This window comes from Phaseolus vulgaris, chromosome 2 (genome assembly GCF_000499845.2).
Source record: "Phaseolus vulgaris cultivar G19833 chromosome 2, P. vulgaris v2.0, whole genome shotgun sequence".
Classification (NCBI taxonomy): Eukaryota; Viridiplantae; Streptophyta; class Magnoliopsida; order Fabales; family Fabaceae; genus Phaseolus; species Phaseolus vulgaris.
The window spans coordinates 3,935,879-3,963,220 of NC_023758.2; the positions used below are offsets into that span (position 1 = coordinate 3,935,879).

The window sequence follows — 27,342 nt, forward strand, 5'->3', positions numbered from 1 at the left end:
TAAAAAATTTCTGAAAAATATTATAAAAATTCAAATCCAAAAACATATTTAAAAAAAAAACAGATTTCAAAATGTATTTTAATCCACAATTCTTTTTATTTAAAAACTGTAAGAACATTTTTTTCTTTTCACACAAATATGGAGTGCATATTCAAAGGTCATCAATGCACTGGTAAAGTACTCTTTTCTTCTTCTTCTTCTGTGGGTCCCTCTATTATTCTTGTAGTGTCTGTTTCACTCTCTTGTGGATGCCTTGTCATGTGTTAATAATAATAACTTCATTATTTATCTTAAACCATTATTGCTTCAACTTAATTTATCTTACCGAACTTAAAAAATAAGTACTTAAGAACTAAAGATTAAGCTTAAATTCATCTTCTCAATATAATATCAATCATTTTGCATTATCTTAAAGATTGTTAGTTGAGTTTATCAGAACACCTTCTATCGGTCATTATCGTATCAATCATAATATATAGTCTCATGTATGAGTTGGTAACTTTGGTGTAAGAAATGTGTGGAAATTTCACGTCGACTAAAGATAGAACAATTTATAATATATAAGTAGGTGGAAACCTTGTAATCCGATTATATGAGATTGAGATTTTAATATATATAATTAAGCTTCTAAAGAAAGAAATTAAGTGGTAAAAGGGCTAAACATGTTAAATAAATTTGGTTATTTGCTCCTCTATGCATTACACTAATCAGGTAGTAACAAGAAGTGAAGCATGAAAAGCAAGAAAGAGGAACAATACAGAAGCCAAACACATTCTGCATTTTAAGCCACTCAACCAGTTCAACAATTCAACACCACACTTTCAAGTCTTTGAAAGGGAACATGAGTATGGACATATACCAAACCAAGTGGAACATTTTAATAATCATTATGAAGACTTTTATGGTCTAAAATACAACATTTTGTACATATTCTGCATCTGATAACAACACATATCATTCTTACTTACACCAGTATAATTAAACTATATTCTATAGTTATTTTATTTCTGAGCTATACTTTTTTCTTTACTACTTTCCTCCTATATTTTGCAGTATACAAGACAGTGAAGAAGTTCCAACACCGGCCTCAGTGAACAGTGGCTCAGGTATTGTAACCTTATAAGGCATGAGATGATTCCTCAGGTTTGCCAGAAATACAAGAATTTCTAGCTAAATGGTTATCATCTTCTTCAATCATACGTTCTTCCTTATATGCTTCATTTCTTCCTGCTTTATTCTGTATCTAGTCTTGTTTCCGGTCTTTGTTTAGTATTTTGTCTCCTAATTAAGTGAAACTATACTAGTTTTTATTACATGATCGATATTTGATCTGTTTATACTGTGATCGTGATCGTGATCGAACTCGACCCATGACACCACACTACCAGTACTACTAATACAGTACTAATACTACTGTATGACATTAGTTTAGTAGTATTCTATAATGAGGGCACCCCCCATTGGAGATCTATGGGGGACACCCTTTCTCCTCTTAGCAGACCTGTAATTTACCACTGTTGGTGGTGGTGTTGATGGTGTGAAGCTTTGGATTTTGTTTCTTGCACTTTCATTGCTGATGCCATTTATTGATTCTTCACAATCCGACCCATCTGTCTCAGCAAACAGTTTCTTCTTCCGGAACTTTTTGGAGGTTCCAACTATCTGTGGGGAAAAAATTGAAGACTTGAAAAGTGGTGGCTAGTGTAATAGTACCAGTTTTCTTAGAACTAGAGCAACTTAAACACTTGCATTGCTAGGGCCAAAAAAAACTAACAGATTTGTGATGATAATGCAGACATTCTATTATCAAATCTCTTTTTTTTTACATGTTTCTCTTATGACATGATATAATCAGCAAAATCAGTCACTTTTTTTTTTCTGCATGCAAATATATATAATCAGTAATTAACAGTATTATTATACACAATACCTTACAACCAAGAGAGCAGAAGCTGAAAGAATCAAGAAGGCTGCGCTCACAGACTTGGCAGGTGTTGGTGACTCCTTTGCCAGGCCTAGGTTGAGGCCTTTCATTCAAGAACACAATCTTGGCACTGTTTATAATGTAAGTTTGGACCCCTGCTATGTCCACAAATTTCTGTATCTCTGACACCCTTATCACATCATGGTATGAAGATCTCCTTATCTTTGAAAAGTCATTAGGAGATAGAAGAAGAATACAAGAACAAGCCATCAGATATAAATCATCACTATTTAGTTTGACTACAATAAAAGAAAATAACAAAATGTTAAAATAATAAACAGTTTATCTCACAGGTTGAAAATCTCACATGTGCAAATCTCAATTTATAATACACTTCTTAATACACAACATCATGAACCAATGGCCATTTATTCAAATTGGACAGTAATCAATTCTTTAATGGAAGAAAATTCAAAGTGCTAACTTTAACTGGCCATCCATAGTTGACTTTGGAATGAATAATTCAGCATTGGATGGCATGTATAACCACCACCCACATGAAACCAATACAAAGACAACCATTTTTTTCAGGATCAATCAAAAGGGGTTTCATCACTGACAAAGTGATAATGCAGCAAAATTACACAATCAGAATACAGGCATCAGAATCCTTGAGTTTTACCCTCTGGGGTGGTTCAAATCACCACATAATTGGATGAAAAATCATAGATCCTTCAATAGTAACTAAATTTTTTTCATAAAAGCTCATCACTATGCAAAGTAACTAAATTTTTAAAGCATGTTTTTACCTGAATAGCTCTGTGTTCTCTGTGAGAAGCAAGACAGGCAGAACAAAGGGCTCCATTCACACAGTCCAAACAAAACATGTTACATTCACTTTTGTGGGAATCTGAGTGGACTTTGCATTGAACAAAGAAACTTGTTTGGAGAAGTGGCCTAAGCCATGGTGGCCACTTTTCTTCCTCATCATCTCCAATAGCATCTTCTTCTTCTTTGGGACCTCTCATCACCCCAATTGCATCTCCTCCACCCCCCTAATCCACACAACACAATCCACAACAAAGAACAATTAAGAGAAAAGAAAGAAACAAAAAAGGAAAAGAAAAACACACGTGTGTGTTGCATTGATGTTGGTACTAATAACACTACTAAGACCAACCATAATGATTGTTGTTGTGGATGTACTTTTGTGTTTGATTTCTCTTATGGCAGAAACAGAAATGAGAAGAAAAGAAGTTTGTCTGAATATGGTATGTTATGGCAGAGAAGAGAGAGAAGGAGGAATAAGGTTGTAGTGGTGGGTGGGTGATGATCAAGGCAGAAAGTAAAGCTAGTGTTTTTATTATTGTGCCTTTCTTCAAAGTCTACATCCAAACCTCACTCCCAACCCAAACCAAGCACCCTACCTATTTCACAATCAAGAATTGATGGCCTACTTTATTATTAATTATTTCAAAAAATAATAATAATAAAAATAATAATAGCATGAAGACAATCTTAAATTATTGTATGCAATAATTTTTTTTAATTTTATAATGATTATTTGTAAGTTACCTAGACTTATTTTCTCAAATGACAAACAGAATTAATTCCCTTGATAGTTGCATTTTTGTTGAGAGAAAATAAATTTTTCACCTTTGGTTCTTTTTTAAAAAAAATAAATTATGGATATATATGTAATGACAAAAAATTAAGTGAATAATTATATTATTAGGTTTTAAAAAAATAGGTGTATAAGTTATAATTTTAAAATTATATGAAACTTTTTCTTTTGCACAGAAATAAAAAAAATGATGTTATCCAGAAAATTAATTCTAAGAAATGTGTTATTTGAAGAAAAAAAAGTCTTTAGGTTGAATAATTGAATCAGATAGTTATAAGAGTGTAATAAAACAACATTTATTTTTATTATTATTATTTCCAAATGAGGCTCATAAAACTTTATACTTATTTAAAAAATATAGTTAATGCAGAAGCAAAATATGAGAATTAGTGTATAAATATTGTGAGAGTTAAATAGGTAAATATGAGAACTCTTGAAACATTAATGGAAAGAACATGATGGAAGCACATGTGGGAGTGATAAAGTGCTTAGTCAATTGTTATCTATAAATATCCTTTTGAAATTTTCAAAATTATCTTTTATTTTTAAATTCAAAATTCAAAGTTTGAAAAAGTAAATTTAAAATAGAAGACTGTATTATGGAAATAAAATTCTATAACAAAACTTGAAAATCAAAATCTCATTTTGAAAAGAAAATTCCAGAAAAAAAAATAATTATGAAATTCAGAAAAGTGTTTCGAAAATCTAAATTTAAAAATGTGTTATGAAAAATAAGTTATAGAAATATTTTTGATTTGCAAATTTATTTTTTTTGTCATTTTACCTTAAAAATCGAGTACATGTCCAAAATGATTGAATGCAGGAAGTAACTGCCAATTGTTTATTTTTTTTTACTATTTCAATTTGTACCATCTTTTAAATTTTATCCATTATCCTCTATTTTAGATTTGAAAATTATAAATTCAAAAAAATATAATTTAAAAATTAAAATTTCGTTTCAGAAAAGGAAATCCAAAAAAGACATTTCAGAAAAGAAAATTCAAAACATCAAATCTGAAAATACAGTTTAGAAAATAATTTTCTGAATTAAAAAATATGTTCCGAAAATCTAAATAAAAAAATTATTAAAAAAAAGAGTTTAGGAAAAATAATTTATCCACATCCTCCTTCCATATAAGATATTTTCATCATTTTGGAGAAATATTTTAGTCATTTAAATTATAAATTCTGTCCATGTTGAAATTGATATGGTAAAGCAACAATTTGCCGGCAAGTTCTTCATACATCTAATCATTTTTAACTTGTATTCAACATAATTTTTTTTATTATGAAAATGTCTTTTATTTTGGAAATAAAAATTCGAAACTAAAATTAATACATTCTAAAATTCAAAATCTCCATGATCCGTAATACATAAAATTCATTCAGGAAAAAAAAATCTGGAAATATTCCAGAAAAGAATATCCATAATGTATAATCCTATTTATCTAAGGGTATTTTTGTCTTTAACTGAAATGGGGTGCATTGATACGGTGCAGGAAGTAATTGCCCAATTTGCCTATGGTGTTTTGTACAATTTTATAAACTGTACATTTATTTTTTTTTTATTTTGGATTATGAAATCCGGTAAATTTTTGGATTGGTGTTTCTGGTAAATTTTCGGATTGGCGCATCCGGTAATCTCCCAGATTGATGCTTTCAGTAGTACATGAATAACAGTGTCAATTCAAAATAAAAAAAATGTAAAATATTCATAATTGAAAAAACCATTATGGATCCGCCAATCCGTAATTCAAAATATGCATTCCGGATTCAGAAATCCATAATTAAAAAAAATCATTCCGGATCCACCAATCTGTAATAGAAATTAGGCTTCCGGATTCAACAATCCAGAAATCAATAATTTATGCAAACTTTACTTCTGGAACACCTCCTCATCGGAATGCACCATGATTCACTTCTGGATTAATGAATCTGTAGCACACTCCCAAATCCCGAAATTGTGGACTCAGTTTCAGAATTTACAAAATTGTGGGGGTGCAAGAAGAAAAATGTAGGGGTGCAGGAAGAAACTGCCAAAAAGTGAAGGCAAATTGTACTCATGGTTTCATCCTTCACCCAAAAATTTAAAATTAAACATGTTACACTAAAAAAGGAATTTTTATAATATTTTGTTTGAAGAAACCGAAATTAATAATGTGTATATATATAATAATAATTAAAAAGTAAAATAAAAATGAAAAAGTTTTTATACTTCTGAAACAATGTACGCCCTAGAAAATAATTTTATATACATGCAAAGTAAATGCATAAAAATTATAAACTTCATCACACATAACACCCAAAACAAATTCAACAGAGAAAATTGCAATTATATAAACATAAAGATGCTAATTCTAGCAAAAGAAACAATAATAAATAAGACAAATTAAAATATATCTAAATTTCTTTTATGATTTTTAATTACAACATTTAATAATAACTATTTAATTTTTAAAAATGCCAAAACGTCTGCGTTTTGCATCTTGTTGCTACTGTATAAAAGTTTCTATGAAGATTAAGAGAAATTGTTGGGTTCAGCTCTGCTCCTAGCACCGCTCCTTCACCACCGAACCTTCCACAATCGAGTGGTCGGAAGCTCGCCGGAGGCATTTGAAATCGAACTTGAACAGGTAGTCATTCTCGTATTGTGTCTCAATAGCGCTCTTTCAATTCCAGCATGATGCTTTGGTTGCTTTTGCTATGATTTACAATCTGTCCCTTTTCTGATATTCCTTAAGTTTCTATCATAATATGAGTGATTTTCAATGCTTTTGCGTTTTGATAAAGCCAAACTCCAATTACACTCTGTGGTGGTGACCCAATTCAGTGTAATTTGTGCGGATTTGTTTCCCCCTTTAACTTAAAGTAGATTTTGTATGAGAGTTTATCATAGAATGTTTAAACTTTCTTTGTCCCATGTGATTCTAGAATAATATAGAAAGTATTTAACCGATGTTTTCTACATTAGTGATTTTATTTTTTTCATTAGTTTTGCATGGATAAGTTTATCTTAACAGCACTTTAATCAATGAAGCGACTAGAATTTCTAGCATACTGACTAAGCCACTGCTTGCCTTTTTCTTAGGCTTTTATCTAACCCATGATTCTCTCACTCTTTTCTTTTTTGATCAGATCAGGCTTCTAACATAAGGAACCAGATCGAATACTCGAATTGCTAGTATATAATCTGCACCATTGACTTGCTTTCTTGGACTGAGTTCTCTTGTTGGAAGTTGTACAGGGAAACACTTTTCAAATCTCAAACAAACTAAATGTCTTCGATAACTTGCCACTTCTCTTGGGTGCTTTCCAGTTCTTCGCTGGGAGTGGTAGCTAATGATAAAAGTAATAATGTTAGACATGCTAATTTTGCTCAAATCCCTTCACGGATCTCTTTGAAAAGCAGTCATGCTTCATTGAGGACCAATCCAAATAAACAAGGCGAAGTTGAAAACTTGCATTTGATTTCTTTGACCAAACAAGGGAAGGTTAGAGAAGTGCATGAATTTATTGAAAGAATGGACAGAGAGGGTATTTCCATTAATCTCCAATCTTATGAATATCTCTTTAAAATGTGTGGAAGGCTGAGAGCATTGCCTGATGGAAGATTATTTCATAGCAGACTGCAGAGAATCTCCAACAGCAATAGATTCATTGACAATTGCATCCTTCAAATGCATTGTGACTGTAAAAGTTTTGCCGCTGCTGAGAGATTCTTTGATAAAATGGTTGATCGGGATTTGTTCTCTTGGGCCACCATTATATCAGCTTACACAAAGGAAGGGCATACATATGAAGCTGTTAGATTGCTCTTGCATATGCTGGATTTGGGGATTAAACCCAACTTCTCTATCTTCAGTACACTTATTATGTCTTTTGCAGATCCTTCAATGTTAGACCTTGGCAAACAGATACATTCTCATTTGATAAGGATCGGGTCTGCTGCTGATATTTCTATTGAGACATTAATCTCCAATATGTACGTCAAGTGTAGGTGGTTGGATGGTGCTGAAGTTTGCATTAATAAGATGACTAGGAAAAATGTTGTCGCGTGCACTGGGTTGATGGTGGGTTATACTCGAGCTGCAAGGCACACTGATGCTATGTTGTTATTTGCCAAGATGATAAGTGAAGGTGCAGAGTTGGATGAATTTGTCTTTTCTATTGTCCTCAAGGCTTGTGCTGCTTTAGGAGACTTATATACTGGAAGGAAAATTCATAGTTACTGTATAAAACTTGGGTTGGAATCTGAGGTCTCGGTTGGTACTCCACTTGTGGACTTCTATGTTAAGTGTGCAAGATTTGATGCTGCACGTCGAGCTTTTGAGACCATATGTGAACCTAATGATTATTCATGGAGTGCTTTAATTGTTGGATACTGCCAAAGTGGTAGATTTGACACGGCTCTAGAGGTTTTTAAGACACTGAGAAGTAAAGGAGTGTTATTAAATTCATTCATCTATACCAACATGTTTCAAGCATGCTCCGGTCTCTCAGATTTGATCTGTGGTTCTCAAATCCATGCAGATGCAATAAAAAAGGGGCTAGTTTCATTCCTATCCGGGGAGAGTGCTATGATCACTATGTACTCAAAATGTGGCAAAGTGGATTACGCACATCAAGCATTTTTGACAATAGATAAACCTGATACTATTGCGTGGACTGCTATAATATGTGCTCATGCTTACCACGGCAAAGCTTCTGAAGCTTTAAGGCTTTTTAAAGAGATGCAGGGGTCTGGTGTAAAGCCAAATGCCATCACATTCATAGGTTTGTTAAATGCTTGTAGCCATTCGGGTTTAGTTAAGGAGGGGAAGCAGTTTTTGGATTCAATGAGCGACAAATATGGTGTGAACCCAATAATTGATCATTACAATTGCATGATTGATATATACTCTCGTGCTGGAATGCTACAGGAGGCTCGTGAGATGATAAGGAGTTTGCCACTTGAACCTGATGTGCTGAGTTGGAAAAGTTTATTGGGAGGATGTTGGAGCCATCGGAATCTTGAGATTGGGATGATTGCTGCTGACAACATCATTCGCCTGGACCCACTAGACTCTGCTACTTATGTGATCATGTTCAACTTGTATGCTTTGGCTGGGAAGTGGGATGAGGCAGCCAAATTTAGGAAGATGATGACTGAAAGGAACGTGAGGAAGGAAGTCAGTTGCAGCTGGATTATTGTGAAGGGTAAAGTCCACCGTTTTGTGGTAGGTGATAGACACCATCCTCAAACAGAACAAATATACTCAAAATTGAAAGAACTCAATTTTTCTTTCAAAAGGGATGAGGAGTGCCTTCTCAACGAAGAGGATGCTCTATCTGACTTTACTGAACGCAAAGAGCAGCTTCTTGATCATAGTGAGAGATTAGCTATAGCGTATGGTCTCATATGCACCTCAGCTGAGAGCCCCATTATGGTATTCAAAAATACACGATCCTGCAAAGACTGCCATGATTTTGCAAAAAGAGTCTCAATAGTAACCGGTCGTGAATTAGTTGTGAGAGATGCCACCAGGTTTCATCATATCAATTCAGGGGATTGTTCTTGCTGTGATTATTGGTGATTTCAGCTTAGTTTGTTTCAAGGTCTTAGCGGCTTACTTTTTCTTAATGGTGCATCAATGACAGTATGGAATCATCTAAAATTCTATATGGACTATTGGATATGCAGAGCTTGTGTGGGGTTACTGTAGATAAGGCATCATAAACCAATGCGTTTTACAAATCTCCTTTTCCTTCATTATCCATCATCTGTTTTTCCAATTTTGTCCACATAGCAAGTTCACCTGCCCTCTATCTTCAGGTGCTCTGGCGGACCCACCTCTCTGCCTAGCCACTTCACCCTCTTTCAGCTGCCTTGTGTGTCTCAAATTATGCCATTTGGTGTACAAACTCTAACCCAAGTTTCCCAAATCCCAATGCCACGCGATCTTTGTCATGATTCTGCCAATGCCACTCACCCCACCTCTTTATCTCTGCTGTGATCTGACTCTCCACCAGCTAAACCTGCAACCCAAGCTCTTTTATTCTGCCATTGTGTTGTGTCTCCCTTGCTGTCGCTGTTCTCCATGCAGGAATGACCCTCTTCCTTATCTATGTCTGACTGCGTTTGTAAGGCTGTCTTTTCCCCTCAGATCATGGCTGGAAGTTTCAGTTTTACCCTATTTTGTTGATGTAAAATTCTGTGGTGAAATTGAATTTTGGGAACTACACATATTAAAATAGTATTTGAGAAATTTAGGAAAATTATGCCTTAGTTAGTAGTAAGTTTTTGTAATAGTGCTAATTTTATATTCTTTAGTATGTAGGCAATAATTTTAATAAAAGAATACGTAGGCGATAGTCATTACTCGTTCTTGGTGTATTCATGCTGTTAGGCACTCTATTTCATCGATGATGTGGGTTTTTCCCCCAATTAAAGAGAGCACATTAGGATTCACCTGTAAATGTTACTTCATAACCTCGGACTTAATGTAATGAATACATTTTACAAGCTCCATAGTCTAGGTAATCGAGTGCTCATTTGCATATGTTGTTTGCTTGTCTTCCTTTCTGTCATTGTTGAACATAAAGATGAAATTGTCGTTGAGTGGTTATGAATATTTGAAAGCATGTGATTGCTAACTGGATTACATTCAAAAGTTACTGAACATGGAACAGGATTCCTTCCAAAAACAACCACGGCGAGGGAGCTGCAATGTTTCTGAGACCCAACCATTACCCTCAATGTATAATCCATTCCATCTTATAAATAATGTCAAAATCCTTGTGCTATGATTTATGAATGCTAAATATTTCACTTATTAAGAAAATTTTCTGTATGGCTTTAACATGATTCATAACTATGTTTTTCTGTTGGTCATCTGCAATTTATTTTGTGCATGACGATCATTTGGAATCTTGGTTGATATCCCTTTCTGCCAATCATGGTGTCTTGTTAGCGCTTATGAGCTCGGTTTGCTAACAAACCTTTTAACAGTTGCGCACATGAATGGAGCATGCAAGGAAAATCTATTTAGGTAAGTTTATATTGTTTTTGGTGGAAATGCTAAAATGATCAAAAGTTCTCTTTCATTTGCACAAACATTAAGATAGTTGTGAGTTTTACACACCTTAAATATTCTTGGAGGTATACTAGGTTAACAACAACTTGAAGAACCTGTAGTTCTATTCTTTTAACTTTGGCTAATTCTCCCTCCACCAGATCAATTGTAATTTGTACCAATCATTTTTTTAAACCTCAAATTGCCCAGGTCACCTTTTCTGGATTTTCACATCGTATCTGCAACCGTCTTATTTATGTTACAATATAGATATGCGAACGACTAAGAATAAAATAGACATTTTCTGTGCAGTATTGGATGTAGGTTACCTTTATGTTACAATATAGATATCCGAACGATTAAGAATAAAATAGATATTTTCTGTGCATTGGATGTAGGTTACAATTGATCGGGACAATTAGCTTTTAACTTTTTTGGGCTAGGTGCATAGTTCTCTAATTTTGGGCTTTTATTTCTTTTTCATTGTCTTCCCTTTGCAGCAGTAGAAAGAGACTGCTATATCATTCATTTCACTTTTCTATTTTCTGTGAAGTTTTACATTTGCAAGTTGGAAACGAATGTAATTCCCTATTTTCAGGAATGCTTTTATTTGCATATGCTGATGGTTGTTCAGCTACCTCATACCAAGGTATCACGCAAACTCTGTAAATCCTAGGAGTCAAAGATTGATCAATGAAGCTCAAACCAATAAATCAGAATATTCAATTTAAAATGGAGGGACAAAAGCATAGATGAAATACTGACAGCGAGGAGAATATGCTGATTACATTGGACTAATACAATGCCTTTGACATAGTAAATGAAGAACATAATGATGCTCACCCATAAAAAAGTGCAATATGCTTTCAAGATTCTTACCACAACAATGCGTGCTTTTAATTAAGTTGTAAATTAATTAAAATATTCATATACCTATCTATCCATATTATAATATACTTTTTTCAATTTACCACTTCAGTTGTCAGTTTGTCATTTATAACATTTATTTTTGCAAATGAGGGAAAGTACTTTCCTCGAATTTGATGGATATTAAATTAGTTGAATTTATAAGAAATGGTAAAAATTTGTGTGATAAAAGAAGAATTCTTTAAATGAAACAAATTTAAGAGCGAAAGAAAAAATAAAGGTAAAGTTTGTGGTATCTAATAGACTAAAAGTTTAGGTGTTTGAACATACTCTAAATTAAAAGTTAGATGTTCTCATCCAATTAAAAATAAAAACATTAAAAAGTAGAGAAAATAAGTGTTTTACAAACGATTTAATTTCATAAAATTAAAATTTGTGTTTTTTAAATCAAAGAAAAATGTGTGCAATTAAATTTGTGATGAAAGAAAAAAAAATTGTAAAGATTTAAATGGAAAGACATAAAAAATTTGTATACCCAAAAAATGGTTCTTTATATAAAACAAAACCAAAATAAATAAAAAAATGATAATAAATTATTTTATATTACCCAATGAACTAAGAATATTTTAATAATTGTAAACAAAAACCAATATAGAGAAAGAGTGTGTGTGTGTGGCATTAGAAGACTTCTTTCTAAAAATACTTCAAAAGGAAACTGAGGGAGTAGTGTGTTACATTATGGGTGGAGATTACAACTATTGCTTGGACAGCAACATTTTTGTTGTTGTTTGTCAAGTTACTTTATTATTTTGAGTTTGGTTGGTTTCTAAAATTGTTAATTGGCAATTATCTCCTGCACTCAATTTCAGTATAAAAAGACAAAAATATCCTTAAATAAAATGAAATACATATAAAAATACATTTCGGATTTCCTTTTCCAAAATATGTTTCTGGAATAAATTTTTTGTATTGCATGTTTTCTTATCCAAAATGAGATTTTAATTTTTTTTCTGAATTTTTATTTCCAGAATGAAAGTATTTTTGAAAAATTAGAACTGTTGGGTGCAGGTTAAAAAGATTGAGTGTAAGAAGAATTTTTCTTGTTAATTTTATTTGGAAGTTTTCCAAATAAGAAACAAGTAACGCCAAGTATGTTTGCAGAATGCTCCACATTCGAACAGAAACAAAAATGATCCATTATCAAAGGGGTTGCAAGTTCAAATTTGACAGCATAAGAAAAAACTATAAGGGTTCAGTAACAACAACACTTTTATCCTCTTCAATTCGTTATCTTCCACGAATTTAAAACATCATTGACCACAGCATCAAACTGAATGCGTTTCACATATTTGCTTCCATTTCAGGATCATTTTCTTTTATCTTTGCAACAGGCACTTTTTTGTTGCCACCTCTCAAACGGGAAGATACATTATCAATGGCAGAATTTAGTTGGCTCAACTTGTCGTTCAAGGTCTGCCTGGTACTCTGCTTTCAAAAATAACAGTAAGAAGAACCTCAGCATATTCCAATAACAAGGAAGTTTAATCAAAAGCCAAATGAAGCCTAATTACCTCTAACCCTCCATCGTAATATATTGGTCTTTTTGCCTTGCGAACCCCATACTCATCCTCATTCAGCACAGATCTTCTGATCTGAAGAGTGACCAAAATGGGAACAAGAATGCCATGAGTGTAAACAGTAATAGAGGCAAGAAGAGTACAACAATAAGAGGGATGATGCAAATATGTCTTTTTGCTAAAACTTATAAGCAATTCAACTCCAAAAAAAAAGCATTCAAAACTTTGTTGATAGAATGTTTATAGTACTTGAGACATAAAAATAAGACTAGATTAGAAGATGGAGATTAGTGACACTACATAGACATTTTTCAAATTTGTGAATAAAAATAACTTCATGACTCTAGTTTATCATCACAGCAATTTGATGTCATAATCAATATAGCATATACAAGAGAAAATTCAGTAACTCCTTTTCTCTCCTCAGAAGAACAAATTATCCATTGGAGCATGAAACAAATGTTCCACTTAGTAATGAGACAACAATGATAAAGTTCACAAGTCCATTGTTGAGTCAGTCCAGTAATGACTTAATTTCCTTGTAGAGTGAAGAAATAAAAGTTATTTTTTTTCAAAAGTTATCTACCACAGTTAATGTATCATACTATCCCTTTTTTCAATTGTATAATCAAGCTTGTTCATCATCATTGTTTCCAGTTATATTTTGTAGTCATAAATAAATTTAAAATTAAAGCAAAAAGGAATCACCTGGGGAGCAAAGATATAAGCTACAGTTCCAAATACTGCACCACCCAGAAGAAAGCCAGCAAGAAAATCCTCACCTCCACCTCCTCTATTATCACTATACAAGAAAGAACAATAGATCTTTGCATAATCTTCCAAAACAACCAACTAATAAGATAAGCTCACGAGAAAACTCCAACCATTTCTCCAAGGACCCAGAATTTAAAACACAATTGGCACCAAAACAATCTCAAGAATAATGAAATAAAAATTAGCACCAAAGTGGCTAGTTGTTACCACTCTTTTTCTTCCAATACAGGGAACACCAAAAATTAAATAGAGATTCCATTCCTGAAACTCCATGTTTAAAGATTTATAAAATGATTCCAAGCAGATCATATAAACGTGAGATATAAATGAACAGACAGAACCATATCTGGTTCAACAAGAAAACTGGCAAGTGTTATGATGGTTTGATTTATTTTAAAACACAATAACATGAAATTTTTTTATTTTAAAACACAATAACATGATTTTTATTTATTTTAAAACACAATAACATGATTTTTTTTGCTGAATTTCTAACAAGTCCAGATGCAAAATAAGGTGAAAATGGCATACCGGTATTCAGCACAAATTGATGAAGAGCGATGGTTCTTCTTGATCAGAAGGTTTGATCTCCTTTGAACTGGGAACTTAGGTCCAATCCCACATGGGTTACGCCTTGTTAACAACAGCTCACCAGACTTCACATGAGATCCTCCTACTCAAAAATACAAGAACACCAAGATTTATTCCACAGATATTCTCAAATCACTGCTGGGAATCATAAAAAAAACGCAAATTAACAAACCCAGATGGAAAAAAAACCCTAAAAAATCAATGTTAATGCCTGAAAAACAATGATAAAAAGGAAAAGAATTTGTGATGCAGCACACGAAGAATGCGAAGAGGGAGAAATTGATTAACCTGAAATGGAGAAGGGTGCAAAAGAAGTAGCCATGGTAGAAAGAAAGAGAAAGAGAGAAATTTGTGAGTGAGAAATGTTTGAAGTATTAATATCAATTCCTGCACCAATCTTTCTTTGAAAATGACGAAAAACGAAAATCATGTTTCAAAAGACGAAAATAACCTTTTAAATGAGGGGTTAGAAAAAATTGTTTTTGTAAATTTTTTCTAGAATATTTTGAATTGAATTTTCAGAAGATATTTTTTAATATTGAAATTTTTATTCAGAATATATTTTTATATTGTGTTCTGGATTTTTTTTCTTCTATATACATTTTTGGATTTTAATTTCTGTAACACATTTTTAAATTATGAAAAAAAAATTCAAAATATATTTTTAGATTTTGTGTTCTAAATTATTTACTTTTGATTTAGTAATCACTGTTCGTCACCACAATTTTTTTGTTTAATTATCTATCTGCATTTTCATAACTTAAAATAAAAATTTCACCATTTTTTAAATCACTTTTTGTTAATATTTCAATTTTAGTCTTCAACCAGTACGATCATTTTGTCATCTTAAATATTTATTTAATATATATAGATATACTAAATGTGTTTTAGTCATATTTCAGATATTTTTCAATATTCTAAAATATCATATATATGAAAAGGAAGCAATATTAAATATATTTATATTTTTATTTAAACATTTTCTTCATAAAGTACAAGAAAGATTTGTGAGAAAAATATACCATTACTCATACAGGATTATAAATGTATATTTATTTTTAATAGTATTATCAAAGAAATAAATACAAACTTATTTTAAAAGAAACAATAACTTTATTATTAAAAGGTGTTCTTTTAATTTTGTTTATATCAAGATCATCGGAATCAATTATGAAGTATTAATATCTTTCAAAACATAAAAATATTATAGTAAACATTGTTTTAATTAATTAAACTTTTCAAAGTTGTTCCATAGAACATTTTAAATAATACGATGACTTGTTTTTATTCTACACAATTATAAAAACCACTTAACTTAATTTTGTCCGTAAAAAAATTATTAATCCTGTAATATTATTTTAATTATTAAGAATTGAAGTTTAAGTCTAATTTAACCTTATAACACATATTTATAAAGTGATGTTTATATTCACTTATACACTATCTATGAAATGATAATAATCTCTAGTCAATGTGTAATTTTCAACACACTCTCCTCTTGTCGAAGGTACCAACTCTATATAGTTTCTTACTGCACCCTAACAAATTTCTTCCTACACCCCATCATTATCATTTTATCTATGAAATGATAATAATCTCTAGTCAATGTATAATTTTCAACACACTCTCCTCTTGTCGAAGGTACCAACTCTATATAGTTTCTTACTGCACCCTAACAAATTTCTTCCTACACCCCATCATTATCATTTTATCTATGAAATGATAATAATCTCTAGTCAATGTATAATTTTTAACACACTCCCCTCTTGTCGAAAGTACCAACTCGTGTGTGAGACTATAGACCGTTTCTTACTGCACCCTAACAAATTTCTTCCTACACCCCATCATTATCATTTTATCTATGAAATGATAATAATCTCTAGTCAATGTATAATTTTTAACACACTCCCCTCTTGTCGAAAGTACCAACTCGTGTGTGAGACTATAGACCGTTTCTTACTGCACCCTAACAAATTTCTTCCTACACCCCATCATTATCATTTCCAAATAAGACTGTTTTACCCCTTTTAAAAATGACTTCTAAATTATTATTTTTAAAATATTTCCAAAACATATTTTTCAAAAACACATTTTATTAATTCGGGAAAATCCATAAATTAAAAAAATGCATTCCAGAAAGGATATTATGGAATAATTTTTTGTCTTCCGGATTTCCTATTCCAAAAACACTATTTGCTTACAAAATCCTTGTTCCAAAAACACTTTTTTGCTTACGGAACTTCTATTCCAGAATCACATAAAACTAATGAAAGGATAATTTGGTATTTTAAAGAATGTAGGAGTGCATGAAGAAAAATATAGGGGTGCAAGAAGAAACTCTCAACTATATATTATAAATAATCCGATAAGAGTCCAATAACAGATGACATGATAAACTTAACAAAAAATTGCTAAAATAGACTCGAACCTGACTCTGTTACCATATTAAGAAATGTTAAGTCTAACTCAACCCAAACCAACTTATAAGGTGATGAGATTTATATCCACTTATATGAAATATCCTATAGTAAATGTTGGGTCTCCAACACTAATGACATAATTTAGTCTAATCTTCCATGTAATTTCATTTAATTGGATGAAAATGTCACCATGTTTATAAGTTATCTGTTTCTCTAAGCTAATATGAATTGTTAAGGACTGCTATGATTGCAGGTTTACAAATTTCAACTCAACACGGTTGTTTAATGCATATACCACAAATCACATTGCAACAAAACAAAGCAGCGTTACAACACTGCCATTAAGATTTGCTCTTAAAATCGTATCATGAAATCATGAACTTCAATTTCTGCAACAAGAGTTGAATTTCAACATAGAACTTGTTCAACAATTAAGAGCTTACCGAGTGTGTGTCTGTGTATATAAGGATGGAAAAAAAGACAGAGCATGGAGCCAGGAACAGAGGAAACCCTGCCATAAAAATAGTCATCCGCAAGTTCCTAGTAACATATCTGAAATTATGCCGGCTTCAATTCTCTCTATATATACAAACAGCCGTAAACTATGCATTCTGAAAACAAACAAAAAAGCTAACATAAAAACATGTATGTGACAGGATTGAAAAGAGAAAAGAAAAATTATTGGCTCTTGTTGTGGACAATGGCTCCTTCTTGTGTAGGGAGGGGCTGGAACATTATATATCTATCTATCATACAGGCTGGGCCATCCGGAACAAGATAACATAATTTACATGATTCCAACATATATATATAAAGCCACCAGCAGATTTATTTTCTCCCAAAAAGGAAAAACGAGTTGTTCATACGCTGCCCATCAGGTAAAAGCTCTGCAGGTTTTATGTGTTCCTTGTTTGGAGATGGAAAGGACAGAGAGAGGGAAAGTGATGCAGCAACACCATCATCCTCCTGCACTTCTCCCAAACTTTCTGGGCGGTTATTTTGCCTCTCCACTGGCCCTACTAAGAAGGGCAGCATACCCTTTGGCGCAGATGGTGTGGGAAGTGCTTTTGTTTTGCCCCCTAAAGCGAGCTCTAGATTGGGAATCCCATCTTGGAATCCTTTATCATACTCACCAACAACCCCTTTGGTTGACAAGCTATTCAGCACAGATACTGAGTTGCTAATGTTGTGTGTGCCCACTGGAAAGAAGGTTCTTTCCATTGTTCCTAAGTCCTCCCTGATAATTTTCTCATCACAAGCTTCCACACATCCCTTGTCCTCAACTGAAGAACCGGAACCAAGATCATTTCCAAGAGATGTAATACTGTCATTAAAAGAGTCTCTACCTCCAGAACCATAGATCCCAGAGAAACATGTCTTAAGCTTCTTGTCAGAACTTTCTGTGTGTTCTAACTTGACATTTCCTTGAGTCCATGGCATTTTCTGACAACTGACAGAAGAACCCTGCATGATTGTGTCAGAAAGATCTACATGTTTAACTTTATCATTAGGTATCTGACAGTTGATCCCTTCTGCACTTGGGTCTCCCTGAAAAGTTGCCTCCAAGTCAATATAGTGATCATCTTTCCGTTTCCTCTTGGGAAATTGCCCATCTTCTTCAACATCCATTTTTTCTGAAATTTTATCCTCACATATATTGTTTACAAAATCTGTTCCTTCCTCCTCAAGTGTTACCTCTAAGTCAATATAATGATCATTTTTCTGTTTCCCCATAGGCCCTTTCTTATCTTCACTACCAATACTTGTTATTGAGTTTTTATCCTTACTTAAATCGCTTGCATAACCTGTTTCTTCATCGTCAATATTTGCCTCCAAATCAATATTGTAGTGACGATGCCCTTTTTGTCTCTCCTTAGGCCTTTGCTGGTCTTCATCAGTGTTTATTTTCTCAGAAATTGTATCCTTAGTAATATTGCAAGCGGCAGCTTCTTCAGAAGGAATCACAGACAACGTTTTCTCTTCTTTGACAAAAACATCAGAATCAGTTTTTGTTTCCACAATACTGCTGCTAGCACTTTTTCCCATAGCTTCAGGAGGTTTAGAGTCTTTGCACTGTCCCTGTTCAGCTACACTAGCTTTCTGCATAAAGCAAGAACATCTTTCAACAAACTGAGAAGATTGGCATCAATGATAACAACTACTCTTCACAAAATGGTCTTTTAAATAGTGATCCTCAAGGTAGTTACAATTCACAGCATAGCTTACAAGCAAAAAGATGATAGACATACAACCAGGGAATTATGCATAAAGCAAAAACATCTTTCAACAAACTGAGAAGATAGACATCAATGATAACAACTACTACTCACAAAATGGTTTTTTAAATGGTGATCTCAAGGTAGTTACACTTCACAGCATAGCTTAAAAGCAACAAGATGAGAGACAAAACACGGGATTTCCTCCTGACATATACATAAAGAAATATTTTTATCACAACCGCCATGCTTTTGCCATTCAACACAATATCCACTATATTTTTTGGCCCTTTTCTGACTTGCTTCCACACACCACTAACAGCATTTCTTCAAAATACACAGTATGAAGGACAATAACCAGATCATAACGTTGACGTCAGCCATGCATTGAAGTAGATTTTTATCAACTTCAAAACAAAGCTTTCAGACTATCAAATTTAAGTATTTAAGGATAAAAGCATTACCAGGGACGAATCAGTGGAGTTCATATCTTGACATAACAGAGTTGTGCTGGTTGGAACCCATTTTGATCCAATCCTACCATCTAGCTTCTCTATGTTTACTTGTAAATCCAAATGTCTCTGGTCGTTGACATCAACATTCCTACATCTGGTGGTTGGATGTTGGTCTGTGGATGTGGACGGGACAAGTGCATTGCATGCTCTATACCGATCAACTGTTTCTTCATCCTTGCACTTTGGCAAACAGTGTGTCTCAGGTACCATCAAAACAACAGAGGAAGATTTCTCCTCAACCGGCATTCCATTCAAACTGGGAATACAAATCTTTTTTGTAGAATCTGAATGATTCATCTTCCTTCCCCTAAATATGCCCCATAAGAAAAACAACATATTCCAGCCTGCCAAAAAATAGGATCATTAGCATTCCAAACGTGTGACAGTGAATTTAAACAATTATTTTCTTTTTAAAACAGCCACACAATCAGTCATCTAAACTGCAAGCCAAGCATGCCCATTTGTCAAGGACAAACCCTCCACTAAAATTGAATGGTTTTATATCTAACATGACTCCTTAAAGAGCACACCTATTGTGTGCTAATATTTTTTTTAAGAATGACAAGCAATATCGAATTCATGACCACTTCACTATAAAGGGTTTGATTCTCCAACTGATACAAACATTGGGAGAACCACAACACAAAAGCTAGCCACCATGGTGTGCAAAAAAACCCAAATCTCATACTTCCAATGTGGGGCTCAAGTTCCAATCTTGTGATTCAATCCTAACATTCCACCATGCTAACCCCTGTGCCACAGACTAGCTGACTGTACAGTGGCCTCTGAGAGAAGTCATCAGCAAAAATGAGAAACCTGGAGTCACAACCTCTGCTTCCTATATTCAACTAAAAGACAATATGGAAGGATCTAATATCAGTAGAGAACCTCCCAAAAGCTCAAGTTATTAGGTTAAGGCTCGAGAAATTATTTTATATCAAACATCCAATAATGATCAAAAGAGGAACTAAGATTGACTGAAATTTAGCACTAGTGACACTAGTGCCTAAAGAATGCACTATCAAATTATTGTTTTTGTCTTGGTCCAAAAACAACATAGAAAATTCATATTTTTTGCAACCTTAAGCATTGCATAGATACTATTCCTATACAGAATTCCGATATCATATAAAAAGAAATATATAATACTGACTCAAAATAAATGAGATCATCACTCATGAAAATGACAAATAACCACTGGCCCAAAAGAAAACACATAAGGTGCACTATAAAACAGAAGAATGCTATTCTTCGTGGAGAATTCTCAAATAATCTTTCACCGAGAATTGCACATGAAATAATTTAAGCAGTACATGAACACTAATCAAAGCATAAACTTCCAACAAAGCCTGACCTTGCAAGTAACCTTTCACACATAGCTTAGAATGTTAGATTGATTGACAAATGTATGGAATAATTCCTTACGCTGTGAATTTTCAGGAAGCTGGTTGGAAGGGAATATCAGCAGTTCAACATCCTCAAAGTTTCCTTTAAGTGCTAAATCATTTCTAATCATGCGATCCAAAAGACCCTTGTAGTGTTTCTCATAACTGTGTCAGAATATCATTAAAAAGTCAATTATTACAACTAAGAAATGAAATAAATATTTCCATTTCATGGTCTACGGTCAATATAAGAATAATATCTGTATACATGCCTTTCAACATCACTGGCAAAGAAGTATAGAGCTATATTATCTTCACTAACACCACCATGATGAAATTGTGAAGGCCACAAGCTCGTGCGAGAAGCTTCATTGAAAGAAACCTTAGGTAGAAACTTGTTCACTGCACCAAGAACCTTAGGAGAAGCACAAGAGGATAAATGCGCCTGAAGTCCAGTATATAAATCAGGAGGCTTTCCATTTCTATGCACTTCAAAGACACCCCTGCAAACAAACAACAAAGCTTATGCATATTGCGAAACAAGACAATTAATAAACACCTAAGAGAAATCCAGAACAAGAGACAAGCTAGTTCATCATAAGATGTTCCATACTGCCAGATGTATTCGTATTCAGGAAAGGCCAACGTCTTCGAAGGAAGAATCGACAATGTCATGGCTTTATCAGACATGTCTCTCACTACAGGTTTTCCAGCTGCAAGACAAATGGAACCTAACTTTCCTGGTTGGGATCGAAAATCAGTCGGACAAGACTTGAGTTGCTTAAAATCATTGGCAGATGAACATTTGGAAGAATCTGAGGTAGAGTTCTCAAGGATTTCCTGTTGTTCAGGGGTTTCTTCAACAGACATACTATTCTTCGGTGTGCTGGAAACCAAGATGGGGTCATTTGAAGTCACTTCACAATTCAAATCTGTGCCTGAGGTAGAAACTTCATCGGTTTGGTTAGATACTTCTTTCTTTTTGTAAATTTCAGGTCTTCTAAGTAAAGCAGCCTGGATAGCAGCTTTCAATATATTGCCTTTATGCATCTCATCTTTTGAACTACTTGATGTAGTTACAGATATTTCAGCACCAGATTCTTGTGTAGTGCCAGCGGTGCAACATTCGATAGCATGGCCAAATTCCTTACACTTTTGACAGAATGGACCTTTTGAAGAAGTAGGAACAACTGGCCTTACACGGTCACTAGAACTATCTCTGCTTTTCTCAATCTGATTAGCTGTCTCCCGTGTTCGAGGCAGCACATCCTGTTGAGCTTCATCAACACGGGTTGATGTTCTCTCTGTAAAATTCAGAGAAAAATGAAATTAGAAATAACATTATAAGATAGCACATTTGAAGCACAAAACCTAGTACTGAAAGAAGGATGCCACACCTGAAAATAAAACCAAAATATCAAGGGCAGCAGATTAACCCCTTCACCCTCCCCGAAGAAAAAAGAAAATACAATAGCAGGAATAGAGATCACACCTGAAATAATTTGAGGCTCCAAACTTTTCCGGTTTATGCTGCTCATTGACCTTGATAATGCACTTGCTTTTCCATCCTGAATAACCTTCACCTCTCGATTGTTGTTCACTGCGGAAGGTTTACTGGATTCAGCACGAGGTGTGAGCCTTTGATCACCCTTAGGACTGGAAACAACAGAACTAACCACAGGCCGATCAATCCTAGATGGAAATTTCCTGTCAAGTGCACCTGATTCTTTTAAATGTCTAGATCCTTTCAAATCCTGCATAGCTGCAGACTTGGGTGAAAGCATTTTAACTTTTGATTCAGTTGCATTTGTTCGCCCCAAACTTTGAGATTTGAATAATGTCGATTTGCCAGTCATCCGAGCAGGCATCTCCATGTTCTTTGAAGCATGTTCATTACCCCCTTTTGATTTTGGGGGAACAACTTCATCAACAAGTTTGACTCTTGGCTTGGAATTTACATTGTTGAATGAATTAGATTTCAATAACGTACCTATTCATAAGAAACAATTTGTGCATGGAATAAATGAAACTCTGGGATATATGATACAAAATCATTACACACAGGAAAGATAGAAAATTGCAGTGAAGCACAACATCTGAAAAATAAATCCATACCCTTTGGAGTTTGACCCCGGGGACCAATGGAAGGAGAGCGAGCAGTCTCAGTGTCACTACCACCAGAGTTGTTTCGACTAGGTATCGGAAGACCAGTCTTCACCTTAGATTTATTTAAGGTCTTAAATGAAGATTCTCGGGACAGTGGAACTAATCTCTTGGGGCTTGACGTCTTTGGTGACCCTGTGCTTGATTCAAGAGCTTGTCTTTTTGCTGCTGGAGCTACTTCAATGTTATCAGAAAGTCTTTTGCCAGAAACTTGTGAGGTTGAACTAACTTCAACAATTTTCTTGTCTTCAACATCTGAACCACAAAATTTAATTCCACAAAAATGTCAGCATACAGCCATAGATACGGATATATGGGTGAGTGCATGAACGTTTATGTACTCAACATCAGAGCATGCAAATTCAGTTCACAGAAAGTACAAAGGGTGTGTAAAATGTCGGACCCAAAATGCCATTCTTATGATAAGATATACAACTTCACTCTTACCCGGTTTTTTATTTTCATTCTCCTCTGCGTCTTTGCATTCTTCACACAACCAATCCCCTTCAGGGACTTTCTCAAGCATTTCTCGCATGCAGTAGCTGATTCAAAGAAACAATAATGGTAAAATTCAGTTTGATTATTAGAAAAATAAATTTGCAACAATATTAATAAAAACTGAAAAATAAGGAGAAAGTTTCTTATGCATACGTGTGCTCTGCACCGTCACTGCACCTACTACATATAGCAAGTAGATCCTCCCGACCAGCATCTCCACAGATGTCACACACCTTTACCTATGTACCAGATAATGCAATCAGAAATGAAATTTGAGGTTAAGAATCTCCACAGATGCCATTGCATTCAAATCCTCTTAGTTTCATCTCAATCAAATGTAGTTTCAGTAGAGAGAAAAGGAAAGATACTCACATCATGTTCCACAACATCTGATTCATCACTCTCATCTTCAGATTGAGTTTCCTGCTTCGCAGACGATCTAACCAGCTGTGCAGCTTTCTCGCACTGTCCATCTTGAACTGAACATTTAGGATCTTCATTGTTAGCTTCACATACCTCAGTATCTGCTTCTAACTTTGGGCATACTTTTAGTGAAATGTTGGAAGTACTCTCAATAAGACCATCCTTAACCACAATACATTTCTCACCAGAAACAACAGGTTCCCTCTCTTTGGTACATGATGAACTAAAATTCTCAATGGTGCATTCAGACAATTTCTCTGACACACGAGAACATGAATCCCTCTCCACATGCATTATTATTCGCTCTTCATTCTTTTGATGGCTAACATTCACTGAATTAGTATCACTGGCTCTACTAATACAAGAAGTGTTGTCATCATGACCTTCTAAATGCTTGGAATCCTGATACTTATTCGGAATGATCTGTCTACTCTTGGCATTTTCAGACAGTGCGTCATGACTTGAATTAACACTCTGCATATTACTTGCTTCACTGACAGTGTTGCTTTCACAAGCTCTGCTCCTGAGAGAGTATGCATTGTCCTCATCCATAGAGTACTGATCAATAGCCTCTCCTATGCGACAGTTTTCATCAGAAAACTCTTCAGCCTTTGACCCCGTGAGAGCATGATTGAGATGCATGCAAGATGAACAAGGAGCAGAACACACATTGCAAGTTCCCGATTCAATTCTCATATCAGTGTTCTGAGTCATGGAACTTTTGACAAACCTTTTCCAGATTGAGCTGATACATAATCAAAACAAAACACAAGTTAAAGGAAAGATGAAAATTTTGACTCAGACACTCACAATTGCTTTCCGCAGAGATTATGTATACCTCCAAACCAATAATAACAAATTTTCTCTAAGTTACACCCTATAATTAACACAAACGACTTATCAGAATTCAAATGCACAGAAGCTGCATTAGGTTATAGTATCATATTTGTGAACCATATTTTAAAGTTCTGAGACTGGAGTTATCTTTTTCTCTGATATGTGAACATAGTGCCATTCATGGATTTACTTGGATACGGGGTAAAGTTGCAACATTTTAACATGGATGTACTCAACAGTTGTAAACAGAGAGAAAGATGAAGACTATAACTAATTCCAGAAATATAGTTTTTCTTTGTACCCATGGAATTTTGCACAGATAAGCAGCTTCTCAACAAGGACAACAGGAAATAAGAAAACAATAAACCAAACATGCATACCAAGACCAACAATGCACACACATGATACATTCATATATGCATATAATCGCCCACTTCTACAGTTTTCGCACAATACATGCTTACAAAATTTATCTCATGGCAACTTGCCGGGCATAATGATTTTAATGCTATTTTATCTGCCCACCCCTCCAGTTCAATAAACCATAAAGTAACTCAATATGGCAGATATTTCAGAGCAACAAAACAAAAACCGGATTACCATAAAAGAAAAGGAGCAGCCTCTCAATTACCCTGTTATCTCCGCATGTTCTCCTGGAATATTACGATGATTGATTACCCATAACCGAGGTTCAAGAATCTGGAAACTGCTCAATGTATACAGAATTTACATCCAAACCACACTAACAAACATTATCCCAACTTTTACATAAAAAAGGTACTAAGCAGGTACCACTCATGAGATGCTTCTCTCAACCCAGAATCTAACAGAGATTACAATTTCACAAATGCTAATTGAAGTGTGCTAAAGGGTCCCCAAAAAACAAAAAAACCCCAGGTCCCAGAACCCATTCCACAGACAAAATGAAACCCTAACCCAACCACGCAGTGAATTATTCTAAAATTCCCCCTGTAACAACCAACAAGTGCCCTACTGTCCCAATCAATTCATCTCAACACAACAAGAACATTTCCAATCAATCAACAAAACAAAAGGAGCAAAATATATTTCAAGAGGGTAAACATAAATCAGAATAAAAATTAAAAAAGAAAACCCTAACATAAAAAAAAAATAAAAATTGAGATGGAACCCATCTTGTTTGCATTGCAAGCCTCACCTTTCGTTAGGCAAATTCTTCCGATGAGAAAGATGAAAGCGCGATGTGGCGGAAATCTGCGCCTTGGAAATTGGGGTTATGAGAGTTTAGAGTATCTGTGACGATCCACCAAATGGAGATTCAAAATGAAGGGTTCAGAGATGAGATGAAGAGCATGCAAATTTCACAGCAAAACACACACACACCCATTGAGACACGGAATTTCATACAACCAACAAACTCCTATATATTTATACTCAATAAAATTAATTCATGGATAAATTATATATAATAAATTTTCTTCCGTTTTTTCTTCTTCTCTCTTCACTTTCTCTCTGATCTCAACAAAAATATAAATAAAAGTGAAATCTTTGAAATGGGCTTTTTATTTTTCATCAGAATCCAAATCCATTTATCTGACCCAGCTGGCTCAAACTGCCATTTCTCTCTCTCTCTTTCTCCCTTCTTCAAAAAAATTCCACCTTTTCTAAATCAAATTCATCATTAATCAAGTCAATTTTCAAATCCCTAAAACAGAATTCTGGGCCATTTCCATTTCACATAATTTTTTTCCTTTTTTATTTTCTGTTTTTCACGTTTAATTTGTATATATTTGGTTTTTTATATTTTTTCATCAGTTGGGTATTTATTATTTATTCATTCGGTCATTTAATATTTATTTAGGTTTTATTAAAGGTGGGGCCCACGAAGACAAACAAGTCAAGGTGAATGAAGTGAGCATTCCGCACGTGTAAGTTTAGTGAGGCGTGTTAGCTGAAGGGGAGCGCGTGGTGAGGGCGCGCGTGGTGAGGGTGCGCGTGGGGATTGATGAGACCTCTTTGGCAGCGTCTCTGCCTCACATTTTATGTCATTCCTCGGAGGCTATTGTTGATATATTATAAAATAATATGAATTTTACTTTTTATATTCTCTTTAATTATAAAAAATAGTGAGAAAATTGTAAATATTTAAAATTGGTTCAAATTATATTAAAAGTTTACATATTTTAAATTAGTTTTTAAAATTTGATATTAAAAAATAAAATAATATACTAAATCAAATACATGTTAAAATAGTGCCATTCTCCTAAACCATGTATTATATTTAAATGAAAGTGAAACTATAAAAAAAAAAAATTGACTCCTAAGTGAAACTATACTAACATAAAAACAAATATTAATATTTAAGAAAAAATATAAATTTTAAAAGTTATATAATATTGATTAAGATTCAAAATATAAAAAAATAACTAATATAGATTATAAATATATCTTTTATTAATAAGAGGATTAAACTTGAATAATCTAGTTTAAAGTCATT

The 27,342-nt window shown here is 33.8% G+C and overlaps 4 protein-coding genes across 6 annotated transcripts; 1 reads left to right on the top strand and 3 right to left on the bottom strand.

Annotated features, from left to right (window-relative positions):
* Positions 1-856: 856 nt before the first annotated feature.
* On the bottom strand, positions 857-3,259 carry LOC137810340 (protein RGF1 INDUCIBLE TRANSCRIPTION FACTOR 1-like). The gene is made up of 4 exons (XM_068611553.1): positions 3,105-3,259; positions 2,734-2,979; positions 1,931-2,146; positions 857-1,662 (listed from the first exon to the last, which is right to left on the bottom strand). The coding sequence occupies exons 1-4, from the start codon at positions 3,105-3,107 to the stop codon at positions 1,429-1,431; spliced, it is 699 nt and encodes a 232-aa protein (XP_068467654.1). The 5' UTR covers positions 3,108-3,259; the 3' UTR covers positions 857-1,428.
* Positions 3,260-6,025: 2,766 nt separating this feature from the next.
* LOC137810339 (pentatricopeptide repeat-containing protein At5g13270, chloroplastic) lies at positions 6,026-11,573 on the top strand. 3 transcript variants are annotated; one of them, XR_011080883.1, is made up of 4 exons: positions 6,026-6,181; positions 6,684-10,285; positions 10,537-10,576; positions 11,199-11,573. XR_011080883.1 is itself a non-coding variant. In XM_068611552.1 (2 exons), the coding sequence occupies exon 2, from the start codon at positions 6,824-6,826 to the stop codon at positions 9,119-9,121; it is 2,298 nt and encodes a 765-aa protein (XP_068467653.1). In that variant the 5' UTR covers positions 6,026-6,181; positions 6,684-6,823; the 3' UTR covers positions 9,122-10,387. The 3 variants fall into 3 exon arrangements, 1 of the variants encoding a protein (XP_068467653.1); XR_011080884.1 differs by having other exon boundaries at positions 6,065-6,181; positions 6,689-10,285; XM_068611552.1 differs by lacking the exons at positions 10,537-10,576; positions 11,199-11,573 and having other exon boundaries at positions 6,684-10,387.
* Positions 11,574-12,639: 1,066 nt separating this feature from the next.
* On the bottom strand, positions 12,640-14,833 carry LOC137810342 (uncharacterized). The gene is made up of 5 exons (XM_068611554.1): positions 14,698-14,833; positions 14,350-14,491; positions 13,753-13,846; positions 13,039-13,119; positions 12,640-12,952 (listed from the first exon to the last, which is right to left on the bottom strand). Exons 1-5 carry the CDS (start codon positions 14,729-14,731, stop codon positions 12,809-12,811), a joined length of 495 nt encoding a protein of 164 aa, XP_068467655.1. The 5' UTR covers positions 14,732-14,833; the 3' UTR covers positions 12,640-12,808.
* Positions 14,834-17,319: 2,486 nt separating this feature from the next.
* Positions 17,320-26,576, bottom strand: LOC137810344 (ASI1-immunoprecipitated protein 2-like). Its single transcript, XM_068611556.1, has 11 exons — positions 26,044-26,576; positions 23,979-24,774; positions 23,760-23,845; positions 23,556-23,650; positions 23,061-23,363; positions 22,438-22,935; positions 21,559-22,249; positions 21,218-21,448; positions 20,986-21,110; positions 19,510-19,904; positions 17,320-18,929 (listed from the first exon to the last, which is right to left on the bottom strand). The coding sequence occupies exons 2-11, from the start codon at positions 24,741-24,743 to the stop codon at positions 17,658-17,660; spliced, it is 4,461 nt and encodes a 1,486-aa protein (XP_068467657.1). The 5' UTR covers positions 24,744-24,774; positions 26,044-26,576; the 3' UTR covers positions 17,320-17,657.
* Positions 26,577-27,342: the final 766 nt, after the last annotated feature.

Excerpts from the sequence above, each read along its gene's own strand:
- LOC137810344 (XM_068611556.1), bottom strand. The coding sequence starts at position 24,743 with ATGACTCAGAACACTGATATGAGAATTGAATCGGGAACTTGCAATGTG. Across the intron at positions 23,651-23,759 it reads AGTGACGGTGCAGAGCACAC|CTACTGCATGCGAGAAATGC; the intron begins GTATGCATAAGA and ends TCTTTGAATCAG. Across the intron at positions 18,930-19,509 it reads ACTCCACTGATTCGTCCCTG|AAAGCTAGTGTAGCTGAACA; the intron begins GTAATGCTTTTA and ends TGCTTTATGCAG.
- LOC137810339 (XM_068611552.1), top strand. The coding sequence starts at position 6,824 with ATGTCTTCGATAACTTGCCACTTCTCTTGGGTGCTTTCCAGTTCTTCG.
- LOC137810340 (XM_068611553.1), bottom strand. Across the intron at positions 2,147-2,733 it reads GAGAACACAGAGCTATTCAG|ATAAGGAGATCTTCATACCA; the intron begins GTAAAAACATGC and ends GACTTTTCAAAG. Across the intron at positions 1,663-1,930 it reads TCTGCTCTCTTGGTTGTAAG|ATAGTTGGAACCTCCAAAAA; the intron begins GTATTGTGTATA and ends TTTTCCCCACAG.
- LOC137810342 (XM_068611554.1), bottom strand. The coding sequence starts at position 14,731 with ATGGCTACTTCTTTTGCACCCTTCTCCATTTCAG. Across the intron at positions 13,120-13,752 it reads CTTATATCTTTGCTCCCCAG|ATCAGAAGATCTGTGCTGAA; the intron begins GTGATTCCTTTT and ends GTCACTCTTCAG. Across the intron at positions 12,953-13,038 it reads ATTACGATGGAGGGTTAGAG|AGTACCAGGCAGACCTTGAA; the intron begins GTAATTAGGCTT and ends TTTTGAAAGCAG.